This window comes from Hemibagrus wyckioides, linkage group LG19, assembly GCF_019097595.1.
Source record: "Hemibagrus wyckioides isolate EC202008001 linkage group LG19, SWU_Hwy_1.0, whole genome shotgun sequence".
Classification (NCBI taxonomy): domain Eukaryota; kingdom Metazoa; phylum Chordata; class Actinopteri; order Siluriformes; family Bagridae; genus Hemibagrus; species Hemibagrus wyckioides.
This window is the reverse complement of record NC_080728.1, coordinates 17,306,249-17,334,121: the sequence shown is the minus strand read 5'-3', so window position 1 is coordinate 17,334,121 and position 27,873 is coordinate 17,306,249. Positions and strand designations below refer to the sequence as shown.

The 27,873-nt window shown below is 42.5% G+C and overlaps 1 protein-coding gene across 9 annotated transcripts in view; it reads right to left on the bottom strand.

The window, feature by feature from the left end:
• The window catches only part of erc1b (ELKS/RAB6-interacting/CAST family member 1b), a 199,263-nt gene that overhangs the window by 73,790 nt on the left and 97,600 nt on the right, over positions 1–27,873 (bottom strand). For all 9 annotated transcript variants that reach the window (XM_058416753.1, XM_058416745.1, XM_058416746.1 and 6 more), the window contains one exon: positions 18,895–19,055. In XM_058416753.1, coding sequence (XP_058272736.1) covers positions 18,895–19,055 — 161 coding nt within the window. The remainder of the gene's footprint in view (positions 1–18,894; positions 19,056–27,873) is intronic.

Sequence of the window (27,873 nt, the reverse complement as noted above, 5' to 3'; positions counted from 1 at the left end):
GAGCGAGAGAGAGCAAGAAAGAGAGGGACAGAGCGAGAGAGAGGGAGAGAGCGAGGGAGAGAGCGAGGGAGAGAGCGAGAGCGAGGGAGAGAGCGAGAGCGAGGGAGAGAGAGAGAGCGAGGGAGAGAGAGAGAGAGAGAGAGAGGAGAAGGAAGAGGAGAAAGAGAGCGAGAGAGAGCGAGAAAGAGAGGGACAGAGGGAGAGAGCGAGAGAGAGGGAGAGAGAGAGAGAGGAAAGAGAGAGAGCAAGAGAGCGAGAAAGAGAGGGACAGAGCGAGAGAGAGGGAGAGAGCGAGAGAGAGCGAGAAAGAGAGGGACAGAGCGAGAGAGAGGGAGAGAGCGAGAGAGAGCGAGAGCGAGAGCGAGAGAGGAGAAGGAAGAGGAGAAAGAGAGCGAGAGAGAGCGAGAAAGAGAGGGACAGAGGGAGAGAGTGAGAGAGAGAGAGAGGAAGGAGAGAGAGAGAGAGAGCGAGAGAGAGGAGAAGGAAGAGTAGTGATGGAGAGAGAGAGCAGAGTGGAGTGATATTCAGGGAGTAAACACACACAGTGTATAGAGTCATGTGAACCTCGGGGTATTTTTACTGCAGTTTTGTTGGTTCCACTTTCTGTCCTCTTTAACTGCGGCCTTTTAAAGGAACAGGAAGAGGAAAATCAGCGAGAGAAACAAAGCCAGTGACCAGTTTTTTACAACGTCTTGGACCGGCTCTGCCTGCGCTCTAAATTTCACGTATTATATGCACAATTTGACTAAAAGTGCACCCAGGATTGTAATTTAAGGGCAGAAAGAGAAGCGGAGTAATTTTCCTTGTAATATAAGCAGGAGGGAGAGACGGGGGTAGAAGAGTGAGCTGTGTGAGGGATAGGAACCAGGCTGGAGATTCTTCACCTCACTTCACCAAGCAGTAAGGAGACTGCACCCAGTGTGAACGGGGTACACACATCTCTAACACTAATGCACACACACACAGAGTTCAAACAACGATGAGAGTTAAAAAAATTAAATAAAAAAATTCTCAAACATCACCACATCCAAAACGCCTGAACAGTCAATCGCTCTCAGAGCAGAATCAGCCGGGGCATCTCGAAAGTCAATATTTAATTTTCCTGAGGCGTAAGCAGAGTTAAAATAAAAATGCAACCAAAATAACAAAACCAGAAAGCCTCAATCTGTAGTGCAATGTTTGTAGAAGGCCAGCGTGTGCATGAGTGTGTGTGTGTGTGTGTGTGTGTGTGTTTCCATTGAGTGTGAGCAGACTCGATACAGAACGAGGTGAAGAGATAGAACAAGATCAATTTCTGTTTTCAGATCAGGTCATGGCAACAAAATGTGTGTATTCTGGGTTTTTTGCACCTAAACAATACATCAGAATGGTTTATTAGTGGAAAACTCCATTAATGACTAGGAATAATTAAAGCCTTAGTGCACACAACACCAGTTTCTCATCACCAGATCATTCTTGTACTTGGTGACTACCTGCTGTACCTGTGATCACTGAGGTGCCACTATTTTCAAGCACGTTTCCTTGTTAAGATGCAGTGAGAAGGTGCTAACGAGAAGACGAGAAGAAATCATTTCTATTTATTTGTATGGCGCTTTTAACAATAAACTCTGTCTCAAAGCAGCTTTACAGAAGTACAGAAACGTAGTATTTAGTATTAAATAACTCTAACATTTATTCCTAATGAGCAAAGGCCTGAGGTGACGGCGGTGAGGAAAAACACCCTGAGATGACGTGAGGAAGAAACCTCGAGAGGAACCAGGCGCAGAAGGGAACCTCATCCTCATTTGGGTGACACTGGACACTAAATAATCTCCTTTCTACAACAACAACCAAGAGCTCCTGAGGAACTAATAGATCGGTGTAGAGTTTATTATAGACTTAGCACTAATTCCTACCTGCAGGAAGCTGACTGATGCTACGGCAGTTCAGGGACGGCGTGAAAGTCTGGTTCTATCCACAGCGGTCCTCTGGGTCACACATGCTGACCTATCTCCAGCACCACCGGCTAATGCTCTTACGTGCAGCAGATCTCTGAAGTCAGTGTGTGGGACAGTGAAGGAAAATGTAAAAAGCACTGGATGATTTTCATTAATGTTTCAACGCCATGTTCTAATTGAGGCCAAATGTAGAAACCTGACCATCACATCCATACATGTTTCTTCTCCAAACGTCTAAAGCACTTAACAGAGAAGTTTATATCAATTATATAAGGAGAGCCTCAAACTCTGATCCAGCACGATAATGCCCCCGTGCACAAGGACATGGTGTGGAGGTTAAAGGTTGTAGTGGAGGGACTCGAGTGTCCTGCACAGAGCCCTGACTCTGACTCAACCCCACTCAACACCAGAGGATGAACTGGAGGATTGTCTACAGAAACCAAACCCATAAGATAGAGACAAGAAAGTGGGCAGAATAATATTTGCTTCTATAAGAAATGCTTTTCATGTCATACACAAGGGGTGGTTAGGAAAATAATTACACCAACACACCACATGATTCACACAGTGATTAAACTGGCGGTGCTATGTGACACAATCGGAGATTGTGAGATTTTGGAAGATCGATTGATCGATTGAGAGAGAGAGAGAGAGAGAGAGAGAGAAAGGAAGAAAGAAAGAAAGAAAGAAAGAAAGAACTTCATAAAACTGAGACACTGCCTTTTAAATCCAACAGTTTTATAGACACATTAACTAGGATGAAAGTGATTAGGTTTTGCCAATCAACTGCCTGCATTATTCGTAGCCCCGCCCACTTGGACCCGGGGCAGGACGTGGAACCAATTTCAGCTTGGCTCAAATGACTGTGTAAACAGGGACAACATGCAGGATCATGGGTAATTTGCTAAGCCAAGCTGAACTGTCCGTTGGAAAAGTGCTATTAGAGGATAAGCCTCTGAGGTCTCACACACACAAACACACACACACACACACACACTCAGCATCCCACTATCCTGTGGTTTATCAGATGCTGGGATGAAAGGCTCTGCAGAGCGGAGGGTGAGACGTGTCTCCTCTTTGTAGGCGACATGTGTTCTCATTGTCGGGGATCAGTGAGCCGATCGTGCCTGGGAGAAAATGGGATCTTTAAGTACTTGCATGTTCCGATTTACAAAGCTCTCAGTCGGAGCCAGGCGTCCTTACTGAGGGGCGATACACAGCACACAAAGAACGGCAAAGACAAAAGGAAATCAGTACGGCGCAGCCAGACAAAGAGGAGGCTGAGCTGAGAGAACAGTCAAAAACGAGATAAAGGGAAGGGAAGGAAGGAGGGAGGAGAGATGTGAAGAGGTGTACATATCCATTCAGGAATGCTACTAAGGCAAGCAAAACTATGCAAAAGAGGCACATGACAAAGGATCAGTAGCTCACGTCTTCAAATACACACCCGCTTTATTTTTATTATTCTTTTTTTCCTGAGTTGACACAGACAGACTGACTTTTCCAGGCACCATATTAATCTGCACAGGTACTCGCATGAAATCCAGACGGGGCATCGGGAGGGGAGCGTGGGGGTCCTGGCCACTGGAAACTGGAGAACTGAAGGAAAAGGCATGCAGAAGCTTTTTTAACTTAAAAAAAAAAAAAAAAAAAGAAAGAAAGAAAGGCGTCTACGATCAAAGACGGCTCTCCCACAGCGGGGACAGAGGGAGGGAACCGGAGCCTCCCTGAATAGATTGATTTCTCCACAGAGGATCCAGAGCCAGAAGAACAGCACTGAGTCAAAATCACTCAGCAAATCTAGCGGCAGCGGCTCGAGCGCTAATTAAACGTGCTGCGTTTTACTCTGTAGGAGTTTTATCTCTGCGTTAGTTCACTTCATTCTGCTACAGATGCAGTAACATCTGGATTACACGTGGGCTCTGCATCATTCGAACGGTATTTTATTAACGTGTGCGTGATGTTCGTGTTTGAGAGAGACGTCTGTGTTCTCTCTTGCTGATTAATGATGAATCGTGCACCGATGTTCATTTGACGATCTCGTCTTAGTCACAAACTCGACGCTCCAATCTGTCTAGCTACTTCACGCTACTCTGAGACGTGGCCCTGGTGCCAATGTTCCATGTTTCAGTTGCTGGGAAATCGCACTGACTCGCTAAAAAACGTTCGCTAACACAAGATAAACGAGCTATTTAAGCGCATGACAGACTAGCTTAATTCCCAGAGAATGTAGCTACATCATTATCCCCGTCTGGGTCTAAAGCAGCACGATTTCATCCTCAACACAAACTCAGCAAGTCTTCGGCCAACATTTGGGATATGAGCTCATGTTTTTTCTTAAATCGCAAATAAAATTATTATCCTAGTCTGCCTAGCGTGTTTATTTTCTCTCGGTGCGCCGTAGTAAGCTGGAGATTTGCATCTTTGCACTTCCATTTATTTTGTTGGGATTTTCCACATATCCGTGTGTTCCTGATTCGTCTGCCATCCTTCAGGGTTAATTAATACGCCGTGTAAAATTCGCTATACAGTCAACCAGAGCTCGACTCAGCTGATGTTTGTAATGCAACAGACGGTAGGATTGGGAACGTTTAAACATAGCTACGTGCCAGATTAAACACGCCGAGCGTCAATAGGGAATAGGAGTTTTTATCCATTTCTCTGCCTGCTGAGCCTCTCTCTCCGAAACAGTACGCTAGATCAACTTTCCTGGAGACGCATCGGCGTATTATGAAAAATAATAAAAACTACCGTGATGATGTTTAACACGTATTATCCTGGTTCAACTCGACTCCACACTCACAGAACGGTGTGACAGAGAGAGAGAGAGAGAGAGAGAGAGAATCCGAATAAAGGATGGATGGTTTTCTCTCAGGGCTTAATAAAGTTCTCCACAAGTCAATCGCTCCACTTAGCCCAGCGGTATTGTGTGCAGAGGCTGGTCTGATCTAGGCTGGTCTGATCTGGTCTGGCCTGGATGGAGCGAGAGAAGAGAAAGGTGAGAGGAGGGAGAAGGGATGAGGGATGAGAGCTCTGACCTTGACTCCCATGCAGAGGAAGCTTTGATGTGGATGAAGAAACTGGAGTGATGTCCTCCTGTGGAAGCCGAACCCCACAGCTCTGTCTCATCACCGCCCCGAGAAACTTTCACACACATCCATTCACACAGCTGCTCTCAATACACATGGGCACAAACAGATATTTGTTAAAGCACACACACACACAAGCTCACAGCTAAGTATGGCCTGTAGCCAAAACAAACATATCCTATGCAGCCGCTGCACAGTCAGCAAACAAAGCTGCTTCATCAGTGATTACCGACAGGGAGTTTGGAGTGAGCTTACTGTTCCACATTAGCCTACTCATTTCAAAAATACAAACATGCTAGAATAAGCTGTACACAAAAGCAAGGATTTAATCTCCTTTGTAAACACGCTTCAATAATGCTCCGACCCACTCCTTAAACAGACGTTTCCTCTGCGTGAACGTTATTAGAAACTCGGGATAAACAAAGTGCGAGAGATCTGCCAGTTTGTCTTAATGCATGCATGAGTTAGACTCTTCAGACAGGAAAAAGAGGCTGGAAAGCAGCATGCAGACAGGAGCACGCTTTGCATCCTGCACTGCCCTGATTGGCCTATTAGGGAAATGAGTGTTTAAGAGAGGCATCTGCAAAGTGCTCCCTAGAGAGCAGCTATCAGGCGCTACAGTGTGCTGGCATGAAGAAGAGAGGGTGTCTGAACACTACACACACTCACTACACTACAGAGCCTACACTATTCAGGCCAATTAGATTCAGCTGAGCCCTTGTGCTTTCTGCTCTTATCAATGCCAGGCTGCTGTGCCGTGCGTTACGTTTCATTTCATGGAAACACTTTTCTTTCGCTTGCCGTGGTGATAATGTATTACTTTGCGAAAGCTCTGAGGTTAAATAAAACATGCGTGTCATTTTCACACGAGGACTAATCTGAGACAGCGCCACGGAAGCTCCACAGACTCTTGATATTTTTGATGAGCCGTAATAATGTGCATGAACACAGATCATTGTATCTACGCATCTCGGGAGCTCCTGTTTCAAATGAGGCGGCATGAATTATTTAACTGAATCAGAGCTGGAAGCTCGAGCTTTAAAGAAAAAAAGGAGAGAGAGAAAAAGCTGTGCGAACAGTGCGATCTCTTCAGCCTAGGCTGGGATTTCATTCTAAGCCTAGACAAAGCAGTCTGCTGGAGCCCTATTCAAACTGGATTAGTTTTACATGAGGAGGTGAGCTAATGTAATTATTACCGGAGTATGTCTTAGAGTTTAGTCCTGCCTGGATCCGTAATGTCAGTGTTTTTTTTTTTTTTTTGAAGCACTGCTCAGGTACATGACTGGAAAGATAAGACTGTGTTTCAGAGGGTTTCTTCAGTGTAGAGGACTCTACAAAGCACACTTTCCTGGCAAAGCTACAGCCTACATAAATGTTATGGTCATGTGACCTTCTGATGATCAAGGGCAAGGGACTGAGCAACAAACCTTACGATTAGTGCTAATAACAAAGGTCAAAAAACAATCGGATCCTGGGGGTCATAGTGGCTTAGTGGTTAGCACAATTGCTTCCCACCTCCAGGTCTTTTCTCACAATACCTTTTTAATGTGTCCCGCTTTAGTCCTAAGACATGTGTGGTAGCCTGATTGGCATATGTAAATTGTCTATCATGTGTAAATGGGTATCTGAATGTGTGTGTCAAGCTATGAACTGAAGCAATGAACTTGCACTCTGTCCAGGGTGTCTCTCCCAGTATGTGCCCCGAATGCCCTTGGATAGGCTTCAAGCTTCCCGTGACCTCGTGTAAGGTATAAGCAGGAAATAAGTGGATGGACAATCAGTTAGTATTAAAATGAAGTGTATCATTTTTTTTTTCTCTCCCTCTGCTGTCACGCACACCATGATACTTATTCTTCATCACTCAGCGAGCTAAAAGTCTACAAGACAAGACACAATCTGGAAAGCATGCGCTATCCCTGGCTGTCCCGAAGGCCAGACAGATCGTTTCAGCTAAGCCGCCGTAAAGCAGCCGGAGGATGCTTCAGGGAAATGTGGAGCAGCATATGGATTGGGGCTTTTTTGGCTAGCGCAGAGGTGAATTTATCCATTTTACCTTGAGATGCTTGCCTGTAGAGTTTGGAAAGCATGTGTTCTGTGTGCTATTCTGATTGGGGAGGAAGGATCACTTAGGAGAGGAAATAGATAAGCAGCCAGAGCAATGGAGACGCTCATATGTCAGCTCAACTATCCATGGAGAGTTAATCAAATTCAACTACATCGAACTTGACTCAGGAAGAAGGCTCAGTTCGCAGGTACCTTGATACGGTTACGACCAGGCAGGAGCAGGAACTATAGCATACAAACATGCAGGCAGATGTATCAGGTATAGAGAGTGTACCCACTGCTACACATCCAACTGAACTAGACTATCACAAGACCAATCCCTGAGCAGCTGAGCTGTGGACCATTTTTAATCCATCACTGACCCTGGCACTGAAGTGTCTGAGTCACTGACATCAGTTTATCAGATGCACCAGAGATGCATCATATCTTAGATATCTAACAGACCATATAATTAGACATGTACCTTTTAGTAGGTGTAACGTTAGAGACTAAAACTAAGCTCATTAGCTTTACATACATGATCCCATGAATTGATAGAGAGATGAGTGTATAAATATTTAATAGATAGATGTGTAGATGAATCAATGGACAGAAGAATGGATGGGAAGACTGATGAGTAGATAGCTGGATGCAGCACCATGAGTACACTAATGGGTAGAAGAGTGGGTAAGTGGGTGGATGAGTAAATAGTTGAATGAACGGATAAAGAATATTTTAGGAAGTCAGGTTGCCCCACAAAGAACACGAAGAAGAAAGGCATCATGTCCAATCATGACAAAGTCCATAAATACATCTTCACATCACAGACTTAAACATTAACATTGAATCCATCTGTCATGTAAAGTTTTTAGATCTAGTGTAAGTGAAGTATGTTTAAATTGAGAACGTTTCTACTTTTGTGTAATTAGCTGTATAATAACACAAAAAGGTCAAAAGGTTGAACTCAACCAGGCAATGACAATAAAACCCTGGGCAATGCTTCAAAGCCTGATACACTGATACCAGCAACACACACACACACACACACACACACACAGAGTGTTGAAAGAGTTTTATCACCTAAATAATATTTGTGTAGCATTAGTGGACAAATTATGCAGTTAGTATACGTCTTCCTACAAATGTGCAGCCCTTACAGCATGTCAGGAAGTGTACATTATATACGCGAGTAACGTACCTATAGACAGAAACACACTGTTTTTACTATCCCTCCATCAGCTTGAGCTATTCCATGCCTCCACATATAACTTTAACCCTCCAGAACTCTAACGTCAATACCCGAAAGGGCCAGATAACGTTGTGAAAGCGCATGCTGCTGGGTGTCTGTCTGTCGCACATAAATAAGAGCCCAAACTAGTTCTTTTATTACCTTTTTACAGCCAAATGCAACAATATGGTCAATTTTATGTATTCCTATCATTAAAGAGACATTTGGTTCTCACAAAGACCAAATGTCCCTTTTATAACCTAGCACACATGTACACTAAAGTCTTTGAACTGACACAACCAGGCTCCACTGGCAAATGTCTAAGGATAGAAAGAGAAAGCACAATAAAAAAGAGAGAGAGAGAGAGAGAGAGAGTGAGGGAGAGTCAGGAAACATAAGCTAGCCATTTGCCTGGTGCCTGCTCTGCTCGGTGCATTGCATGTCGCAGAGTTGCACTAACATTTGAGTCATTACTGTCAAAACAACAACAGTATTAATGTCAATACAGAACAGTGAAACTACAGGGGTTCTCACTGGGCGGCTATCCTCTTACTCCGATACAACAGACCTCTTTCAGCTGGGCAACATCTGTCTCCGTCTTCAGACAGGAAAAGCGAAGGGGCCCCGGTGAGACGTGAAACACCTGAGAGTAGATAAATTCATTTTCCATTTTTGATACATTTCCCTCTCGATTGGGGCTCGGAATCTGTCAGTGCAGTTGTCTGGTACCGAGACCTGATTAATGTGAGGTCACGGCAGGCTCCCGCTTTTCCAGAGGACTGCGGTATCATGTTGACATGGCGACGGAGAGAGGGAAAATGATACTCGAGTTACAAATCAGAGGAAACTTATAAAAGCCACCTCCAGGGCTTGTTAACACGATCGTGCTGAGAGATTTATTTAGCTGTATTTAAATCAAGAATAATATTAATATAAAAAAAGAGCCATATATATATATATATATATATATATATATATATACACACACACACACACACGATATATAAAGCAGAAACGGCCAGAGACAGAGTGAGCCTGCTTGGATGGGAGACAGCGAGAGAGAAAAAGATCGAAGGCAATTGGAAAAACAAGGGAAGAGTAAACAAAGGAATGGAATCTATTTTCCTGTCTTGAGATCAGATATTACTGAGAAGTTCAGCACCCGCTCTTCTCACACTATACAGTAAAACAGCTAATCTCCATATGCAGTATATTCCATTACCTCTCTGGGCAAACACTAATCTATTACTAATCCTTCATTATTTTACCGAGCTTCATATACTGCTTTCATACTGAAAACCCACACCATTATCACAATAATAGAAGTGTTACGCAATGCTATCTGAATTAAGATGTGAAGTGGGTGTGGTCTAAACCAGAACACTTTCTTTGGTTAATCTTACCACTTAAAGAGATAGAAATGTCAGCATTCTGGTATTAACAATCGTTATTAACTATGATCTCAACTTGAGATGCATGTGGGATTGCCTTCAGTTCTAACTTTTGTTTGTACCAGCCTGGAATATTTTCTTATTTCCAAACCCATACCCTAAATTAAACCACACAGACCAGACCCCTGACCATGCAGTTACTAAAGATGAATGAATGAATTCTGTAAATGCTTTGCACAGCGACTCACGTTCATGTCAGTGAATGTGCTCTCTTTTGTCCTGAGAGCTTTATATCTGTTTGCTCACCCGTATGCAAGTTAAAAACCTGGGATCCAAATCAGATGCACATCTCTGGTCTCAACCAAGCAATACTGTGCTTCTATTCACGTCTTTATTTCTTCATCCTGAATAATGTGGTCCTATTTGTTTCATCCCTATAGTATATGTTTACTGGTAACGTTCAGTCTTCAGGCCATTCAAGCTTGCAGCCTTTCACATACTCTCCCCATGATCTATGACTTCACGTTTGCCATGAAACTCCCTGTACATGTGATGTGACTTTACACACGGGTCTGTTTTTATCAGCAGCCTTTTATGTCTCCACTTACACCATGCTCTGGGAGTCTCCTGGTGACTATCTTATAAATTATGCATCTCAGCCGATGAACATGTTTAGTCTCCATGCTTTAAACCTTACTTTCTTTTAACACTACACAGCGTCGATGTTTTGAGTCAGCAGCCTCAAAAGGTGTCAGTGCATCTGGACTGGATTCTGTTCACTCGATAATTTATTACAAATTCTACCAAAACTGGTCCAGATCTTCCTGGGGTTTCAACCATGGAGGTCAATTTTTAGGTTAACAGACAACATAGTACAGAATAATGTGAAGAAAAGAAAACAGTGACAGGACAGCACTGACAAAATGGAGGGTTAAGGGTTGGACACTTATGTGGAAAGTGTCACTATGTTACAGAGAATGTTACAGAATCATTTCTTATTAAGAAGTTCCCGTATATGTAAGGAAGAGACACCCGGCGTGGAGATAAGATCTGTTTATGTGCTCAGATTTAACCCCTTTGCAATTAGTAGCCTTTAAAGCTCTCGGGCCTGAAAATCTTTAAAGAAACATCACAACCTTTTTATAGAGCAACATGAAATAAATCCCAAATGTTTTCTTATTGAAGCCGAGCCAGAGACCCTGTCAAAATCATTATATATGCGAGTTAATACGTTTGATAACGTCTATAAAAAATCTTGAGAAAATGAACATGAGAAACGTAACCAAAAACAAACTTTCCACTCCGATGACACATGAAAACAAACAATCTCTCATGACTCCTTGTGAATTGTCTTCTTAACGAAAACAAAGAGAAAATGTACGCAACGAGTGCCGACGACAGCTTTCTTTCCTCGACTCATCCTTCTGCTCTGTAATTTAAACATGCGAGTACGATACAGCGGATAAAGCCGTAGCTTCGACGACTTGTACGTTAATGTAGTGAAGTGGCTCTGACCGCAAAAATTTAAATGGGTTTGAAGAAAAACTGGGACAGTGAGAGGGATTCACAGGGTGTGAGCAGAAATCTTTTTGAACCGTCTCCACTCGTCTGTTGTGTTTGGCTTGAGAAGGCAGGACTAGCTCGCTCTGTGTTTGCCCAGAAGCCTGGCTACTCTCTGCATTTCCATTTCTTTCACCTTATCAGCCACCTGCCTTCAGCATGAAGCTTTATTACCCCCTCCCTTCCCATTCCCTCACTTTTCTCCACCTCTTCCCGCTCCAACGTCTGAGTCCTTGTCACTTCGAGCTCCCCCGTGCAAGCCCCTGAGCCAAGGCAAACTGCTTAAAGAGCAGCGGGCGGGGATATATGGGCCAGATAAAGGTGTATGAGTGCATGCTGGTCATGCATAAATAAGAACCCAAATGAATTCTTGGACATGAGCAGAGCTCGCCTTGATTACACGCCACTTATAATAAAGTTTTCGTCTGCACTTACAACATGCAGCAAAAATCCACCCAATGACCCCGCCATCCAGTGAAACTTTTAACCGCACAGCCAAGCATATGTGCTCTTAATCGAAATGTGCTGAAAACGCAAGAAAACGAGCTGCATGGTAAAGATGATTCTCAAATCAAGTTCATCTTAAGACCATTTTTCAAAATAACAGCTATTTAACAACAGACAAAACAGATTTTTGTCCGAATTTAATGGTTGTGGGTGCATAATGGAGCGTATAATGGTGGATAATGGAGGCTGGGTTGAGGTTGTATTTGGTGGGTTTGTTCCTTCGACTCCAGCCCTGGGTATGGCACAAGTCTCGAGATGATAGTGTGATGGAAGAACGGTACGTAAGTGTAGGATTGGCTCGGTGCCAGGATGTTGAGTGTGAGAGACTGAAGTGAGTGGTGATGATTTATCGGTGAACAGGAGCCGTCGGCAGGACATTCTTTTCCACTGCAGGCCAGAATTCCCTAGCTCTCACTCCAGCATTGATAAGACATATGGATCCACATCCTGACATTCTGACCTTCACCATTCCCAAGGAGCTTGCATGCACACACACAGAAGAGAAGAAGAACAGGAGCATTTGGGATTTCTATTTGAGAAATCCATTTCTCATTTCCTTGCCTTCCCTCCTGTTCTATTTCATACATAAAGGTTGGCTGTATAATCACTCTTTCCACTTCAAGTTGTCTGCCCTCTCCGCCTTATAGAGCCAACGTGTCTATGAATGTGGGATTGTTCTCCCATTACTGATGAAGTTGGTGCCATTGGTGGGCAGAGGTTCATGAAAACTGGCTTATGTTATGGTCCACATCATCTCACAGGTGCACTAGGAGTTTAAAGGTCGGGCAAGAGGAAGAGGAGTAGGAGAATCATCTGATGAGACAAGCTGCATCTGGACTGGTGTTGTGCCAGTGCTACCAACAATGATGCACGACCTTCCATCCCGCAGCGTGCCAACATCGCAATATCCTTTCCTCGTTGTGACATTTGACGTAATGCGCAAGAAACTAAACACGATTTGACACTTGCCTCTTCTCTGAACTGCCAGCACATGTTTTTTTATGTAAGAGAAATGGATAGTGGTGGAAAGTGACTGCTTTTGAGTGCAAGTTTCTTCAGTCCACACAAAAAAAGAGCATCAAACCTCTTCAGAAATGAGTCTCCTGATCGATCAGGTTGCAAGTGGAGGAGTAAGTGAGAAAAACACAAACAGATTACAAACGAGTGCTGTTGAGCGAATAGAAGTCGTTTCATGATGCCTTGAATCGGACTGATTTCACTGTCGATTTTCCAGCATCGCAATTCAACTAAACCACTTGTAAGGCTGTATTCAATCAAGTCAGGCTTTTAAAGACACAATGAAGGTAAACACCATCCTTATCACCAGAGTTACTCCAATCTGTGTGTCATCTACATTACTGATAATAATAAATCTAATCTGGAAAGCAAGCTAGGATCGTTAGTAAGCTGATGCTGGCTAGGATTAGCTCTTTTTCCGAAGACATGAAAGCAGGACAGTTTGCTCTTTATATTAATTTTTTAATGGTTACCTAATCATGCACTGATCCACCATCAGGTTAAAATGATTAAAATGTTCGCTGTAAACATTGCCACGACGCTGAAAACAAATCAACAACCTGTATCCAAGTTTCCCATTAAAATAAAAAAGAAAAAGTTCTTTTGTTCATCTTTGCACCATCTGTATGAGCGCATATAAACTCCAGCTAATCCTGAAAAACTAGCGTCCAAAAAAATGTGTATACACAAAATTAGCCTGCAAGTAATTCCGAAAACCAAGAGAGGAAATAAACTTCAGAGAGGTCACTGACTTGACAGACGAGCCTCGGCATGGACAGCTGTTCGACCGGGCTGCCACGGCGAGCGAGGCTTCGACCCAAAATGCCTTGAGCAGCTGTGTGGCTGAGATCTGATCCAACATTGAGAATATAAGAGACGTTTAAGTGACGGAAAGAGGGAGATGATTAAGATGTCTAGAAGTATTATACCGGTATAGCGGTTAGCGTGATTAAGCTGGACAACGGCAGAGATATAAGCTGCATCGTATAGACGTGGGGTTTGGTGGGTAGCCTGAAATTCAGCCTGCAGTCAGTTTTGCTCTAGACATGATTCATACCCGAGCGACTATAGCAATGCTGTATTAAAAACCACACTTTCCAGTCAGTGACCTAAGGGGACATCTGACACCAAGAGAGAGTGGAGTGGCTTTTTCTCCATTCTCTCTATTCGCTAGTAAAACTAGCTTAATCTTAGATAGCATTTTTATGAAAGGCATATTAGCCCCAAAACAGGGTAAAGTCAGAAGGAAGGTGAAGCTGCTAATAAAATTGTCCTATAAGGATACATAAAGCCTGACACAAAGCGTCCGGAAGTGTTGTATTCCTGTTAAACCACAGATATCCGTCTATAACTACTATTTTTATTTATTAAAAGAAAGTCACACATAACGAGTACATCATGGTGGACGTTTGGGGGACAAAGTTAGGGAGAGGTCAGATTAATATGGTTTGGACATGTTCAGAGGAGGGAGAGTGAGTATATTAGTAGGAGAATGTTGGACATGGAGCTGCCAGGCAGGAGGAAAAGAGGAAGGACAAAGAGGAAGTATATGGATGGAATAAATGAGGATATGAAGCTAGTGGGTGCAAGTGTTGAGGGTGCAGAAGATAGGGATCGGTGGAGAGAGATGATTCGCTGTGGAGACCCCTGAAGGGAAAAACCCAAAGAAGGAGAAGAAGAGAAAGAGAAAAGAAAGTCACACATGTTTAATGACGTGGGACGTTCACAATTCAACAAATCAAAAGCATAAACATCCCGTCGCTAACACATCTCTTATTTTTTATCGAATACAGCCTAAAAAACCCAAACATCACGTTACTGAGAAACTAGAAAGTGTTACTGATTGTTACAAAAGATCGGTCATTGATGACTTCTTCCAAAAATGTTACAAACGCCTCCTTACAGAAAACGTCATAGTATTGATTAGACTTTGCTCGTTAAAGATGACGTACACTTTAAGTCCGTTTACTATTGACCAAAGTGTAAGCTGTTTATATAGAAACAGCAGCATGTTAGAAGTAGTGTATTAATATGAACTTGAATCCCAGCCAGCATTTCAGTCAAAGCTGCTGTTGTAGAGAATTAATGGAAACCTTTCCACAGCGATGTGGAATAAATATTTTATAGTAACTTGTATGCGCACCCTTCGCCTTTACAACTGCGTCCAACTCTTTCCTATCCTCTGGGCAGCTTTTGGATCCTCTTAGTTGTAATAATAACAAGGTTGAAATGGGATTGCTTGGCCAATCTTTGTCTTTTCCTCTTGACATATCTGTTGCAAATCTGCCAGATGTTGTCCACTTCCTTTTTCAAATCCAGTCAGGAGGACTGAGAGGTTCATGGCAAAACTTTTGACTTTAATTTTTCCTTATGTTTAGATTGTTGTCTTGTTGCCAGATACATTCTCATTTAATTTCTAACTTCTTGGAATTTTTATTTTTTTTGTAGCAAGCACTTTCCTTTTAGCACATACTTATGTTCAGAGTGAGGGAGTTTCCACGCTGGGATAAAAGTTTTAACACTCGGGCACAAAGTGTTTGTTCGGAGGGACAGGTGAGGCAACTAATTGCCCCCTTTGTGTTACTATGGTTACAAGAACTTCATCAAAAGCTGTTAGAAATCTGAGTGGTTTTTAATAAACACACCCAAACACCACCAAGAAGGACGTTCACATTAATTTGGACAGCAGTATCAGGACGCTGCTGAAGAATGACCATCTCCTCCATGTATATAACCATGTATAGGAGCTCTGTAGGTTTTTTCCCCACTGTTACATTCTTGGCATGTTTTTTTCCTTTTCTCCCGCATGCCAACCATCCTCCTGGCTTTGTGAAACGGCTAATTAACGCAGTGGGCTTAGCTCTCCCAGGGTGCGCTCTCAGACCTGATATGGCCGGTTTAAGGAGCTGTGGCGGATTAACGTGCACTGCCTGGGTGGTGAGGCGGCAAGAAGCTGACATGATGCCTCTGAGAAGCCCTGAACAGTCAGAGGCCATGAAGTCCTGGCCTGGAGATCATAGGAGCATGTGAGCTCTGAGGATTAAGCATAAAGTCAATGAGGCTATAACTGTGTGAAAGACTCGAGCACGATTAGACTTTAAACAGCACGTAATTAGCTCTGCTCCTCTGTACCGAGTTACTTCCCAAGCCCTCGGCTCAGCCGCCTAAATCCTCTTTTCAACCCACCATAGGGGTGAATGTTTATTCTGTTGAGGTAACAGTAACCAGGGCTGGATGATATGACTATTATAATATCAGTATCTTATGTTTTTTATACAATGTGCAATGATTTACTGACAAAATGACAGATGGAAGTCCACTTTGTACTCAAGATTATACAGTTTTTAGACGACATATTCTACTCCTTCTCAATCTAAAAATGCTAAATACATTTTTGAACACAAAAAAGGTTTTCAGTCGTTGTTTTTCAGGGGTTGGGCTCGGCCCCTTAGTTCCAGTGAAAGGAACTCTTAATTCTTCAGTATACCAAGATATTTTGGACAATTTCATGCTTTGGGGATGACCCCTTCCTGTTCCAACATGACTGCACACCAGTGCACAAAGCAAGGTCCATAAAGACATGGCTGAGTGAGTCTGGTGTGGAGGAACTTGACTGACCTGCACAGAGTCCTGACCTCAACCCCATTGAACACCTTTGGGATGAATTAGAGCGGAGACTGTGAGCCAGAGCATCTCATCCAACATGCGAGTGCCTGACCTCACAAATGTGCTTCTAGAGGAACGGTCAAAAATTCCCATAAACACACTCCTAAACCTTGTGGAAAGCCTTCCCAGAAGAGTTGAAGCTGTTATAGCTGCAAAGGACGGGACAACTCCATATTACATTCATGTGCATGTAAAGGCAGGCATCCCAATATATATATTATATATATATATATATATATATATATATATATATATATTTATAATAATCTGTGTTCTGGAAATGCCTAGGAGAAACATGATATGTTTTGTCACATCACCCACCCCTAACAGTAACTCAGCTCGATGTTGGATCATATCAGCCCATCGTGTTTTCTATTATTTCTTCCCCAGCTTCACTTTTCCCAGAAATGTTTTTCATTCTTTTTTCTATTATTAATATTGTTAATCAATAACAAATAACGTTAGCTATTTTGTGACTTGTGTGAATGAAAATACATCCATAACACCTAACAAACTAAAAGTCTGGTCAGAATAAATTACATTTCTCTGCGTGATTTATTTTATCTTACAGGCATGCAGGGTTTTTTTTTAAGCTCGAGTGTTTATCTAAAGACAGACTCTATACAGGCTTGGCATTTTACAAGTACCGCCTCGGTTTCTTGCTTTCCTGATACAATCCCGGAGACAAGAGTCCCGACACACCACAAGCCAAATGCTTCCTTTAGACCATCTGAGGAATTCTTCATTAAGACTTATTCCCCTGTCAACAGCCGTCTCCCATCGGGCCCTCGGACATGTTCCCTGCTCACAAACAAATGTGGGATGAGAGTTAAACATTTGTTCGAGAGGAGACGACTGATCTCCGCTAACACTGAGCTAAGACTTTGAGCCGTGATCTGAGAAAGAGAGAGAACAAAAGAATTGAAGAATGCAAGAAAGGAAAAAAAGAAAAAACAGACAGAGTGAGAAAACCTAGCCACATCAGACGAGCTCGGAATACAACAGGATCTGACCGCATCGCATCTGGAGAACAGGGAACAGAGAGAGAGAGAGGGAACAGAGAGAGAGAGAGAGAGAGAGAGAGAGAGAGAGGGTGACAGAGAGACTGTGAAATGGAGAGGAAACATAATGTGTTGAAGTTCTCATCTTTTTACTGCTTCTCTTAATTACTGACCAAACCTTCTACATTATCTGCTATACATTTTGGTCAGTACATGTTGGTTTTTGATGATTCCTCTGGTCGATAGCCTCATGCCAGACAACAGAGATTCATCATTGGACTTGATCGCTCTTCTCTCATTACCAAAACCCCAAACCCCACCCACGACCCCCTTCCTCCTGCTGATGCAGGATGCATCAGACCAGCATTCATGGCTGTATTTTCTCTGGGCAAAGATTCTTTGGAAGCATGTGGTTAAGCGTGAGGGTGGAGTAGATACACAGCGCTCCCTGTCTGACCGAAGCCTGAAGAACGCCGAGCTTTCTGACAGCCATGTTTGGACATCGCTTCTAAAGCCTGCTTCTATTTTTCTTCTTTCAGATTAAGAAGCAGGGGTCTTGGTTTCGGCCACGTCTCGAAATAAAAAAACCAACAACAACCAGGAACGCTACGTATACATAGAAGCCATCCCCAAGGAAACTGCAGACCTTTGGAAATTGCTGGGAAATGCCAGATCTGACTCACTTTTCCCTATGAACATTTCTACACTTGTTTTATATTCTCTGTGTACACCAGCCGGCGTGTGTTGTACCGTTAACATTACGACGACGACGATACTGCCAGCTCATGGACGTCAACGTACGTCTCTGTGCTTTACAAATGAACGAGAGCTCACAACATGTCACATGGACCTGCTTTAATCATGCCCAGAGAGTCACAGTCACCTTCTAATGGCTGTCGTAGTCAAGGAGTTTCTTCCTTTCCATAGATAAGCCAAGTGGCACACTAGAGCACTGTCATAAATAAGACTAATGCATGATTAGAGCTGAGAGACAGAGACAGATGAGTGTGTGTGTGTGTGTGTGTGTGTGAAAGAGTGAAAAAGGAGTCTGGGAAAACAGACAGTGAGGGTGGGAGATATGTTTGGATTGCACTTCATGTGAGTGTGGGAGGAAAAAGCCCGCTTTAAGCGTTTAAAGTGGCACTCCTGTAGAGCTTATAGCCTCTCCAGACCACTATCCTTAAAAACTAAACACTGAACGCCGTGGAGGAAACATGTGCGTCTTGTAACTTCGCTGCGTTCTGGACGATAAGACAAAAGACGCCGGACCCGACCAGATTATAATCATCTGGAGATTAATCCGACGCAAAGCTTTACAACTTCCCATCAAAACCTTTAAACATTTTTCCAGCAGGGAGTTTAAATAGTAACTTCTGCCATGACAGGTTCGGGCTTAAAAAAACCCAAAGCCGCATGAGGTCTGAAAATAAATGTTGTGAGAGAACAGACTCTTACTTCATCTCCAGAACCTCCTCCAGGTGCTTCCTGCGCTCGGCTCTCAGTGTGGTCAGGTGGGCCTCCTTCTCCGCCAGGGACTGTTGCGTAGACGAAAGCTTGGCCTTCATGGACTCCAGCTCCTGCTTTACCTTCTCCATCGCTCCGAGCAGCTCCTCCATCTGCAGAGAGGAGTTACACACACGGAATTGTAAAGCGACGGACAAGATTGAGCGGATACACAGTCGATCATAGACGCGGATATAAATACAAAAGGGACAAAATAAATCAAAGATCGTGTGTGTGTGTGTGTGTGTGTGTGATACAATAGGGAATGATTAAACAGAGCGACATTGCACACACAATGACAGGAACACAATGCACACACATTTACGTTCATCATAACACACTTTTGTAAGGACCTTCCATTACCAAACTACTAAAAACACTAAACTATTATTACTAATAAACTAAATCTGACCCTCATCTCAATATCAGCAACCAAAAGTGTTTGTTTTAAATAAAAGCTGCAGCCGTATGTCCTCATAAGGTCAGAAACATCATGTATTCCTATCACTGTGGGGACATTTGGTCATGACTAAAATGTAATAACGTGCCAGAAAAAAAAAACAACAAAAAAAAACAGGTTCGACTTGGATGAGCTGGAATTTCTTGTGATTTATTTTCTGATCGTCTCAGTGACTTTGCAGAAGTGAAGTTCGAAACCCTTCTGAGGAGCTGTTCAAAGTGGGACCTCCTCGGGTGCCGCACGAGCTCCTGTGTTTTCACTCTTCTGCAGACAATCATGTACAATAATAAAATCACAAACTGTACTACAGATCTAATATTTCAGCATACACAGCACCATCTTTACTGCATTAATGCGATGTTAACGTTGAGGTCCACCCGAACCAGATTCTTGGTCCACAGGAAAGTCCATCATTTTATGCGGGAACCAATGGCTCAAGTACTGAAAATGGAAATGTGGCTCCAAACTTCCTGGGTCGTGAAAAAAAGTTGCTATAAAGGTTTCGGTGGTGAAAATGAGGCTGAGGTTTCGAAGCTGAATTAAACGTTCATGACTCAGCACTGAGGTTTGCGATTTATTGGAGCCTTCAGTAGTTTTGCTCTGTTATGTATTCGTAAAGGTGGGTGATCCCCGGCTCGCTTACACGATGGTTTTCGTTCGCGATCTGCTCCTTTCCGCACCGCGAGTGAATGAGAAGAATAAATCACACAGCCAATGGCGGGTTTATGTATTCATCTAAGGAGAGGTTTAGCGTGTTGGCTCGGAACGGTTCCCGTAGACTCCTCAGCGGTTGCGGTTCTGACTCTGATACTTTCTGACTTGAGATTAGACGGAACAACCGCTCGGCTTTCATTTTTATTTACCTGAATTTAACCTTTCTGCCTGCTCACTCCTGATTAATGAAGTTACAGAAACACCGTCAATTTGTCCCCTAAGATCTTTCTAGATCTTCTTCTCTCCTCTTGCGGCGGCGTCGTCTCACTAGAAGCCAGATAGAGTTTCATCGACTCTCTCCGAGGGCCACACAGTGGAACTCTGGCTCTCAGCTTGCTTCGCTATTACAAACACACAGCACCGAGTCCTGACAAGCTGCATAAACTCAAGAAGGGATGAAGGAGTCGGTGTAACGGGATTCTGTCTGCAGCGCTGGAAAGATTACAAACGCAATCCGGGACTGATGACAATTACATAACCGATACTATAACCCGGTAATGTAACTTTAACTGATTTCAGAAATGTCGGCTAATTTGATTACATTGATTCCCATCCTGACACGCATGTCCCTGCAGAGAGCTTGCACTGTAAACTAAACATCTTCACTTAGCAATTAGCGCTAGTCAGCATGAAGCGGCACGGCAAATCAATACTGCAGAACCTCGCACTGATCCCCTTTATCCTATGAAGAGACGTTTCTATCCTTAAGGGGACGTGGACCGTTGCAGGGTGACTCGGCCCGAGTTCATTCCTTTCAGCACAATTAAACTGAACAGGTCAGTTAATAAAATAGATAGCTGCTAACATACAAGGTTGAATAAGATGGACAGATTCAAGAAAATATAGCATGTAAATGACAAAGCAGCAAACAGTACTGATGTACTGATGATACTGATAATCATTTAAAAAAATATGATGTCATGAACTTCAATAATGTGCACTTTAGTAAATTTCTATATTTTTTATTTATACCACATCTTTAAAATAAGCGACAAAAGTCAACAGAAATGACTAGACTGTCAATGACACTAGAGCTCTCTCTCTATCTCTCTCTCTCTCCCGCTCTCTCTCTAAAAACCACATGTTTGTTAAATGACCTTCAGTTCAGCCCCCTGGTGGTTGGAGGGAGCACAAGAGCTGGCAAAGCACTGAGAGCACTAGAACGGTCGTCTCTCCCATAACTCATCAACCTAATGTACTGTACCATGGCCAAGCACTGAAACGCTAATGTCCAGCGCTACAAAACGAGGCTGAGGCAAAATTTATACCTGCTGGTGCCTCGCTCCTCTCCGCTGACCTCATTCCTCTCTCTCACGTTTGTCATCATACACCATCAAGCATGACAGAGAGAGAGGGAGCACTAAACAGTAGGACCAAATTCCCAGTGATGGAAGACTGAAGCTAAGCATGAGGTCTAAAATATGAGGTCTGGAAAGACTCACACAAAAAGTCTTAGTAAAAAGAAAGAAGACAAACAATAGACACTTGAAGGGTTTCTTTGATAAAGTGGCTTTTCGGTAACCTGCTGTACATATTCGGTTCTGCAGGTAGACATATGCTTAGATTTTTAATCATTCTTTAATTTTAATTCAGCACATAATGTTTGTACATAATGTAAAAGATTCACTTCTGGCCATCATCTTTATATTCTCACCGTTTGTGTAAGTCTAAGATGACAGCATGTTGTGCTAGTAAGCGAGTTAAATGATGGTTTTATCATGGCCGTTCTTTTTTCCTCACATGCCTGCATGGTCCTGATTCTGAAAAGATGGGACTTGTTCATGCTAATTGATCTTAATCCGTGTACTAAAACCCTTCTACTGTCAGTCAGATTACACCACGGCTGATGTGTTCAGTGCAACAGACCTCAGGGTTTAGAAGAATGAACTAGAATTATAGCACTGACGTGTGTTACACCAGATCCTGAAACTAAACCTTTTTCGGTACTACATATAAGCTTTTGCTAAAGAAACAGGAAGATAGCTGTCTTTATAAGATAAGGTAATCCTTTATTTATGCCACACTGGCCAAATCTGCATTGTTCCAGCAGCACGGAGATAGCAGATATAGATATATAAAAATCTAATCATATAATACATACAGGATTTCATGCGTCCAGACATTATTGCATTATTCCCGTACGGGATAGGGGAGTCCCAAAGATTTATGGTCCGGTTAGGGGTAGGGTTTACTGGGAGCAGTGCTGGCTGTACAGGCTCACAGCAGCAGGGAGGAAGGATCTGCAGGAACTCTCTCCCTCACGTACTTGGGGTGAAGCAGTTCAGTGTCAGGCATGAGGTGGGGGTCCTTCTCCAGCATACATGATAGCTTAGCTATTACTGTACCAGATCTATGACTACTACCTTACTGGTTTCTTCATTGCATTAAGGGATTATTAGTTAATCAATACGGTTAATATCATTTTGAAGATCCAGAATAAAATGCCTGATTGCCATCAAGGTAGTTTCTAGAACCTCCCCTCCTTCTCTAGCACTGTTCCTTCCAAGCTAGATTTGTACATGCTTATGCGCTTCTGATGATGCTCGCATGCAGGACAAAAAAAATTCATTCTGGTGTTCCCCCATTGTCTGGAGACTGTCAGCAAGTTTGAATCCTGAAGATGATACAGCCATCCTTAAGCAGAAGTTCAAGACAGAATAAAAGAGGCCATGTTCTCTGGGTGGAAAGTGTGGCATCCTGCCTCTACCCTATCAGTCACTGCAACACTAGCCAATCACGGGCATCTGTAAGTTTATTTATGCGGAGGATGACGGATGGTACACCATCCATGTGATGTGGTAAAGGGCGGCAAAAGTATTTGGTTAGCTGGCTTCACACCTCGTAGGAAGCACATGGCAACCCTCTCTCATTGGTAAGCGTTTGTATGATCGGGGAGAGCTTACATGAGGGAAGGAACCAGCCAAAACCAATTAAGGGAGAAAACGCACCTCGCAAAAAAGAAATGTCTTTGTGCTATATGCTGGGATGAGGGCGAGCATTTTAAGATTTCAAGAGGCTTACACATTAGCTGTAATTCTTCAACACCTCTGGCAACCACCCATTAAATCTTGTTAGAGTAGCGGCGCTGCCAAGATTTGCTGTCCCAGGCTAGCCACTTAATGCTATCCAAGCAGGCTGGGGTAGTGCAGCAGCAATCTGTGCAGATCGTGAGATATTTCTGCCCAAACGGCAGAAGGGTCTACCCAATAGAAATATGTTTTGCTCGGTAAGAAAAAAAATAATTAGAGGGAACATTGTTCTGTAAAGGAAGCGAGTAGAGCGGTCCCCTCCTTTGGGCTTCCCATATGCATGGGGAAACGTTTAAGCTTCGCCAGCGTCAGTTTCACAGGCTAGAGGCTGTGGTGAGATGGAGAGATGGAAGGACTGCCAATCAGGACCGAACATCCCATGAGAGGTGTGCAAGGATCGGAAGAAGGAAGAAAGAACTCCTTAAAAGAAAACAGTGTTGCAGTGAAACAGGCTTTCATAGCTCTTAGGCACACACACACATCAGCAGAACAGCTGTGTAATGAATCCATGATGTGCGGCAGCAGATATGGTGTCACCGTTCCCACAGGGCAGATATGGAAACCAGAGCCATCTTCAGTGACCAAACCCTGAGCCAGAATGAAAGGACGTGATCGCTTTTACTGTAAAAGCACTCGGCGACGGCTGCCTGGATCGTGCTTCATGCAAACCCTTAAGATAAGTCATTCATTAAGAGATTAAACCTCGCCTCAACTACGTCTGTTATTCATGTGTCGGGCATTTGATCGTCTGCCAAATGCAAAATCAGACACACATCTAAATATATGGAAATGGGAAAAGCGAGAGGCCAAAAAATGCACAGCAACCTTTCAAGCTGATCAAAGGCGACGCTCAGTTTCTTTCAACATGAAATTTCCTCCTGTAGATGAAGCATTTGAAGATAAAATAAATACGGCTACATGCTCGGATTGTTTTCTCAGGGGAATATGAAACAACATGTGATGTTAGTCAAGCCACGAACCAATTTACGAGCGCTTATTTATGAAACGTTGGGCTCATGCCTGCGTGATGATTACACCAGTCGTCTGTAAGCAGACTTACAGATTGCCGATGCTATCGGGAATCTCAGATGGATTCCAACTATTGGATATCAGGCTGACGATGCCGAGGTGTTTCCCCTGCCAGAAAAACGTCATACTTGTCTCGTAATGTATGTTTTCCATAAAAGAATAATGTTAGTCTTTTATAAACTCACACAACTATCCTAATCATTTTTTTATTCGCTCCAAATGACACTGAAATCAGAGTTTGGAATAAATTGTGAATAAACCCTGGCAGGTTGAGCTCACTTTCTTGCTAACGTAAACTTGACAGAATATCCAAGACAAACATTCATATTTAAGGCAGAGATGTGTACTATTATATTCAATAATCAATATATTTGAAGCCGGGGCTCTGTCTAAAGTCAGTGTGCAACTTTCTCTTGACTATTTGGTCAACTGGACTACTGAAGGTCATATTATTTTATAGGATATTTAATTAATTTATTTATTTATTTATTCATTTATTTACGTATTCATTTATTTAATATATCTAATATAATAAAATTATATTATAAATAATAAATAAATAAAAATTCTTTTCTGAGCAAAGAATGCTTTTTTTCTTTTTTTTTTTTTTAAAAAAATGCAGGTATATTTCTATTTTATCTCTAACACACTGGTTAATTTTGATAAATGAATAATGCTAAATGTTTTCAAGCAGAGATTCAAAAACGGTGAAATAAAAAGGAAGGAAAGATGAGAAAGGGAACCAACTAGAAAAGATGAAGAGAAACCTAAACACTAAATAAAAAAATGGAAAAAGACAGCTAGATTCTCGCTTTCTTTAATCTAGAAGAAGAATTAAAGAGAAACAAAAATGGTGAGTAGACTAATATTTAAAAAGAAAAAGGAAATGCAACGTTGGCAAAAAAAACTTGAAAAGAAAAAAGGGAGAGATGAAATGAAATAGGAGCGATGTTTTTTTTTTTTTTTCAAAACGCAACATTCCAAATGGTTGAAAATGCTGATGAAGGGCAATGCATTGATTTAAATGGGGCAAAAAATGAAAAATGCACCAGAAGAGCTGATCCTTTCAATCGTTATGGAAATAAAGCAGGCAGAGCATGAGAGAGCAGCTTTCCCCAAAAAACACCCTGATATAAAAGTCAAATCAATGGCTTTTAGTGGTCTCCCAACTTATTTTTTTTTAAAAATGAAAGCACAAACATGAGAAAAGTCCTTAGCGTTCTTAGCGCATGATGCTATGGTGCGTCACCGCATACTTGTTTAAAACAGCAGAAGTGAATTAGGGAAGAAAAGCTAAGCTGTGGTTTGGTTACTGATGTGTTACACCTGATATACTGAGAATATACAGCCAGCAGCATTTGCTATGAGATCATGGCAGTCTGGAGATCAGCGTAGAAGCTCCGAATCATATCCGTTGAGGGAAATCAAAACAAGAATTAAACTACTGTGGCATGCCTTATTCTTTACACTCCTCTTATCCTTTGTGGGGCTGAAAGTGAAGCGCAAACACAATTGCTTTTGGTTCAAGAGATCCTGAAAGAGTCAGAGCTGAAGCAGCTGAAAGAGCTATTTTTTTCCTAGACTCATTTCTATGTCTGTTTTGGTTGTTTTTTTTTTTTTCCTGTTGCTTCATGACCTCAGGGCTACAGGTCTTCATCTCTGAGCTGACTTCACAGTGTTTCCTGTTGCAAGGAGTGAAAGCTACAAGCCTGCTGAAAGAAACGAGATGAACTACTTTGAGGTCTCTGGCTTTTAATAACAGGAGCTCAAGAATGTCAGAACTGTCAATGCATGTATTAAAGGTCTCAATTAACAGTTTAATGAATATAAGACATACAGTGGAACCTCGGCATATGAATTTAATTCGCTCTGGAGGCGAGTTCTTGAGGAGTTCTTCGTATTACGAAACAAATTTGGCCATAAGAAATAATGTAAGATGCAGATAATCCGTTCCAGCCGCCCAAAAATATGACCAACATGACCAATCCGAAGCGTATGTCAACTGTAAGGCTGCTACAAAGAACTGACCCGAGCCAAGCATTCCATGTCAAGCCTCCGCAGAGGAAGTCATGCCACCAAGCTTGGGCTAAAAATAGAACAGACCACCCACACCACCAATCTGTCAACAAAAAACACAAGAAAAATCATCTAGCTTTTGAACGCAGTGTTGGTATCGTGGGTTGACTCTGGAAAAATCGCAAAAGTTGTAAACTCGCTTCGGTTGGCTTAACTTGGCTTTCCACGTTCTTTTGAACGGCTCCCGGACGTACGCGCAACTTAGCCGACATTCAGTTCATTTCATATGCCGAAAATGCTTTGTATGCCGATGCAAATTACTTGCAAATTCTTCAGGCGAGAATTCATAAGGGAGAGCATTCATATACTGAAGTTCCACTGTACAGTTTAGGTAGATGTGATGGAAATAATATAGCAATCATTGATATCTATTTATATAGCACTAACATGTTGTACAATCCAGTAACAGTATAGTATTCGTATATTGTCCATGATGTAAAAGGCAGATTTGGGTCTTCTCTGTTTTCTGTGTGAGTGCTTGGCCTTTTCCTCCATTTTTCCTCCCAAAAACATGGAATGAATAGAAAGTAACTTGAAATCGCCTCTAAGACTGAATGAGTGACTTGAGTGTGATGCCCTGTGAGTGACTGACTGCACTGCAGGGGCTCTTAAAACAGGCTTTGGATCCATCACAACCCTAACCAGGATAAATGCTTATAAAATCAACAATGTGTATTTTTCCTTTGTGGATAATATTTATTAATTGGCATCCATATAGAAAAATAATTCACCAGCCATCTTAATATTTAACCTGAGTAGAAGTTTGGGATTATGTTTGGGAATATGATGGGAAGGTGCTGAGAGGTTACTGCTGAAGGAATCTTCCACAGGAAGCCAAAGAAAATGAATCCATAAACAATTTGTCAACAATAAATCTTCAGAACAAACAGATCACTCCTTTGGGACAACAGTGAATCAGACTTCCACAAGAGCAAAGCAGAGAATGAGAGAAATCCCAAGCTTTGAGACAATGATCAACAGAGGATGATCTTCAAGGAACAGTCAATAAACTGCATCATGCCGGTGGTTAAGCTTCCTATCACAATGTTTGGGTTGGAGTGAAACCAAAAGCCGCACACTTCCACATTCGCAAAATAATAATAAAAAAAAAGGGGGGCGGGGGTGGAGGAAGGGGGTGTTTGAAATCTGAAGAGCAGATGGAAATCGGAATAGAATCATCCTTAAAAAAAGAAAAGTAAGCAAGAAAGAAAGAAAGTAAGCAAGAAAGAAAGAAAGAAAGAAAGAAAGAAAGAAAGAAATCATATCATACCTTGAACCACTTAAAGTCGGCGTGGTTGGAGTCATGCATAGGCTCATGAAAGAGCTTCAAACAGGCAGCAAGCAGTGGAGAAGCAACAAAGAAAGAGAAAAGAGTAATTACAGAAGAAGCCAAAAAATCAAAGCTGTCTCAGCAGAAGAAACAGAAGCAGACGAATAGAACGAACCAGAACGGTCCTCAGAAACAAATCACGCAAACGAAAATTGGAAGCAGAGAAAGAAAGGGGGAGGGGTAAAATAGAAATGGGAAAAGAGGGTTGTATTGTGGTAAACAAGGAGTTGCTGGGACAACACAGGGGGGCTTTGGGGCATAAAGGGCGTGGGGGGTGTGAAAGGAGAGAATAA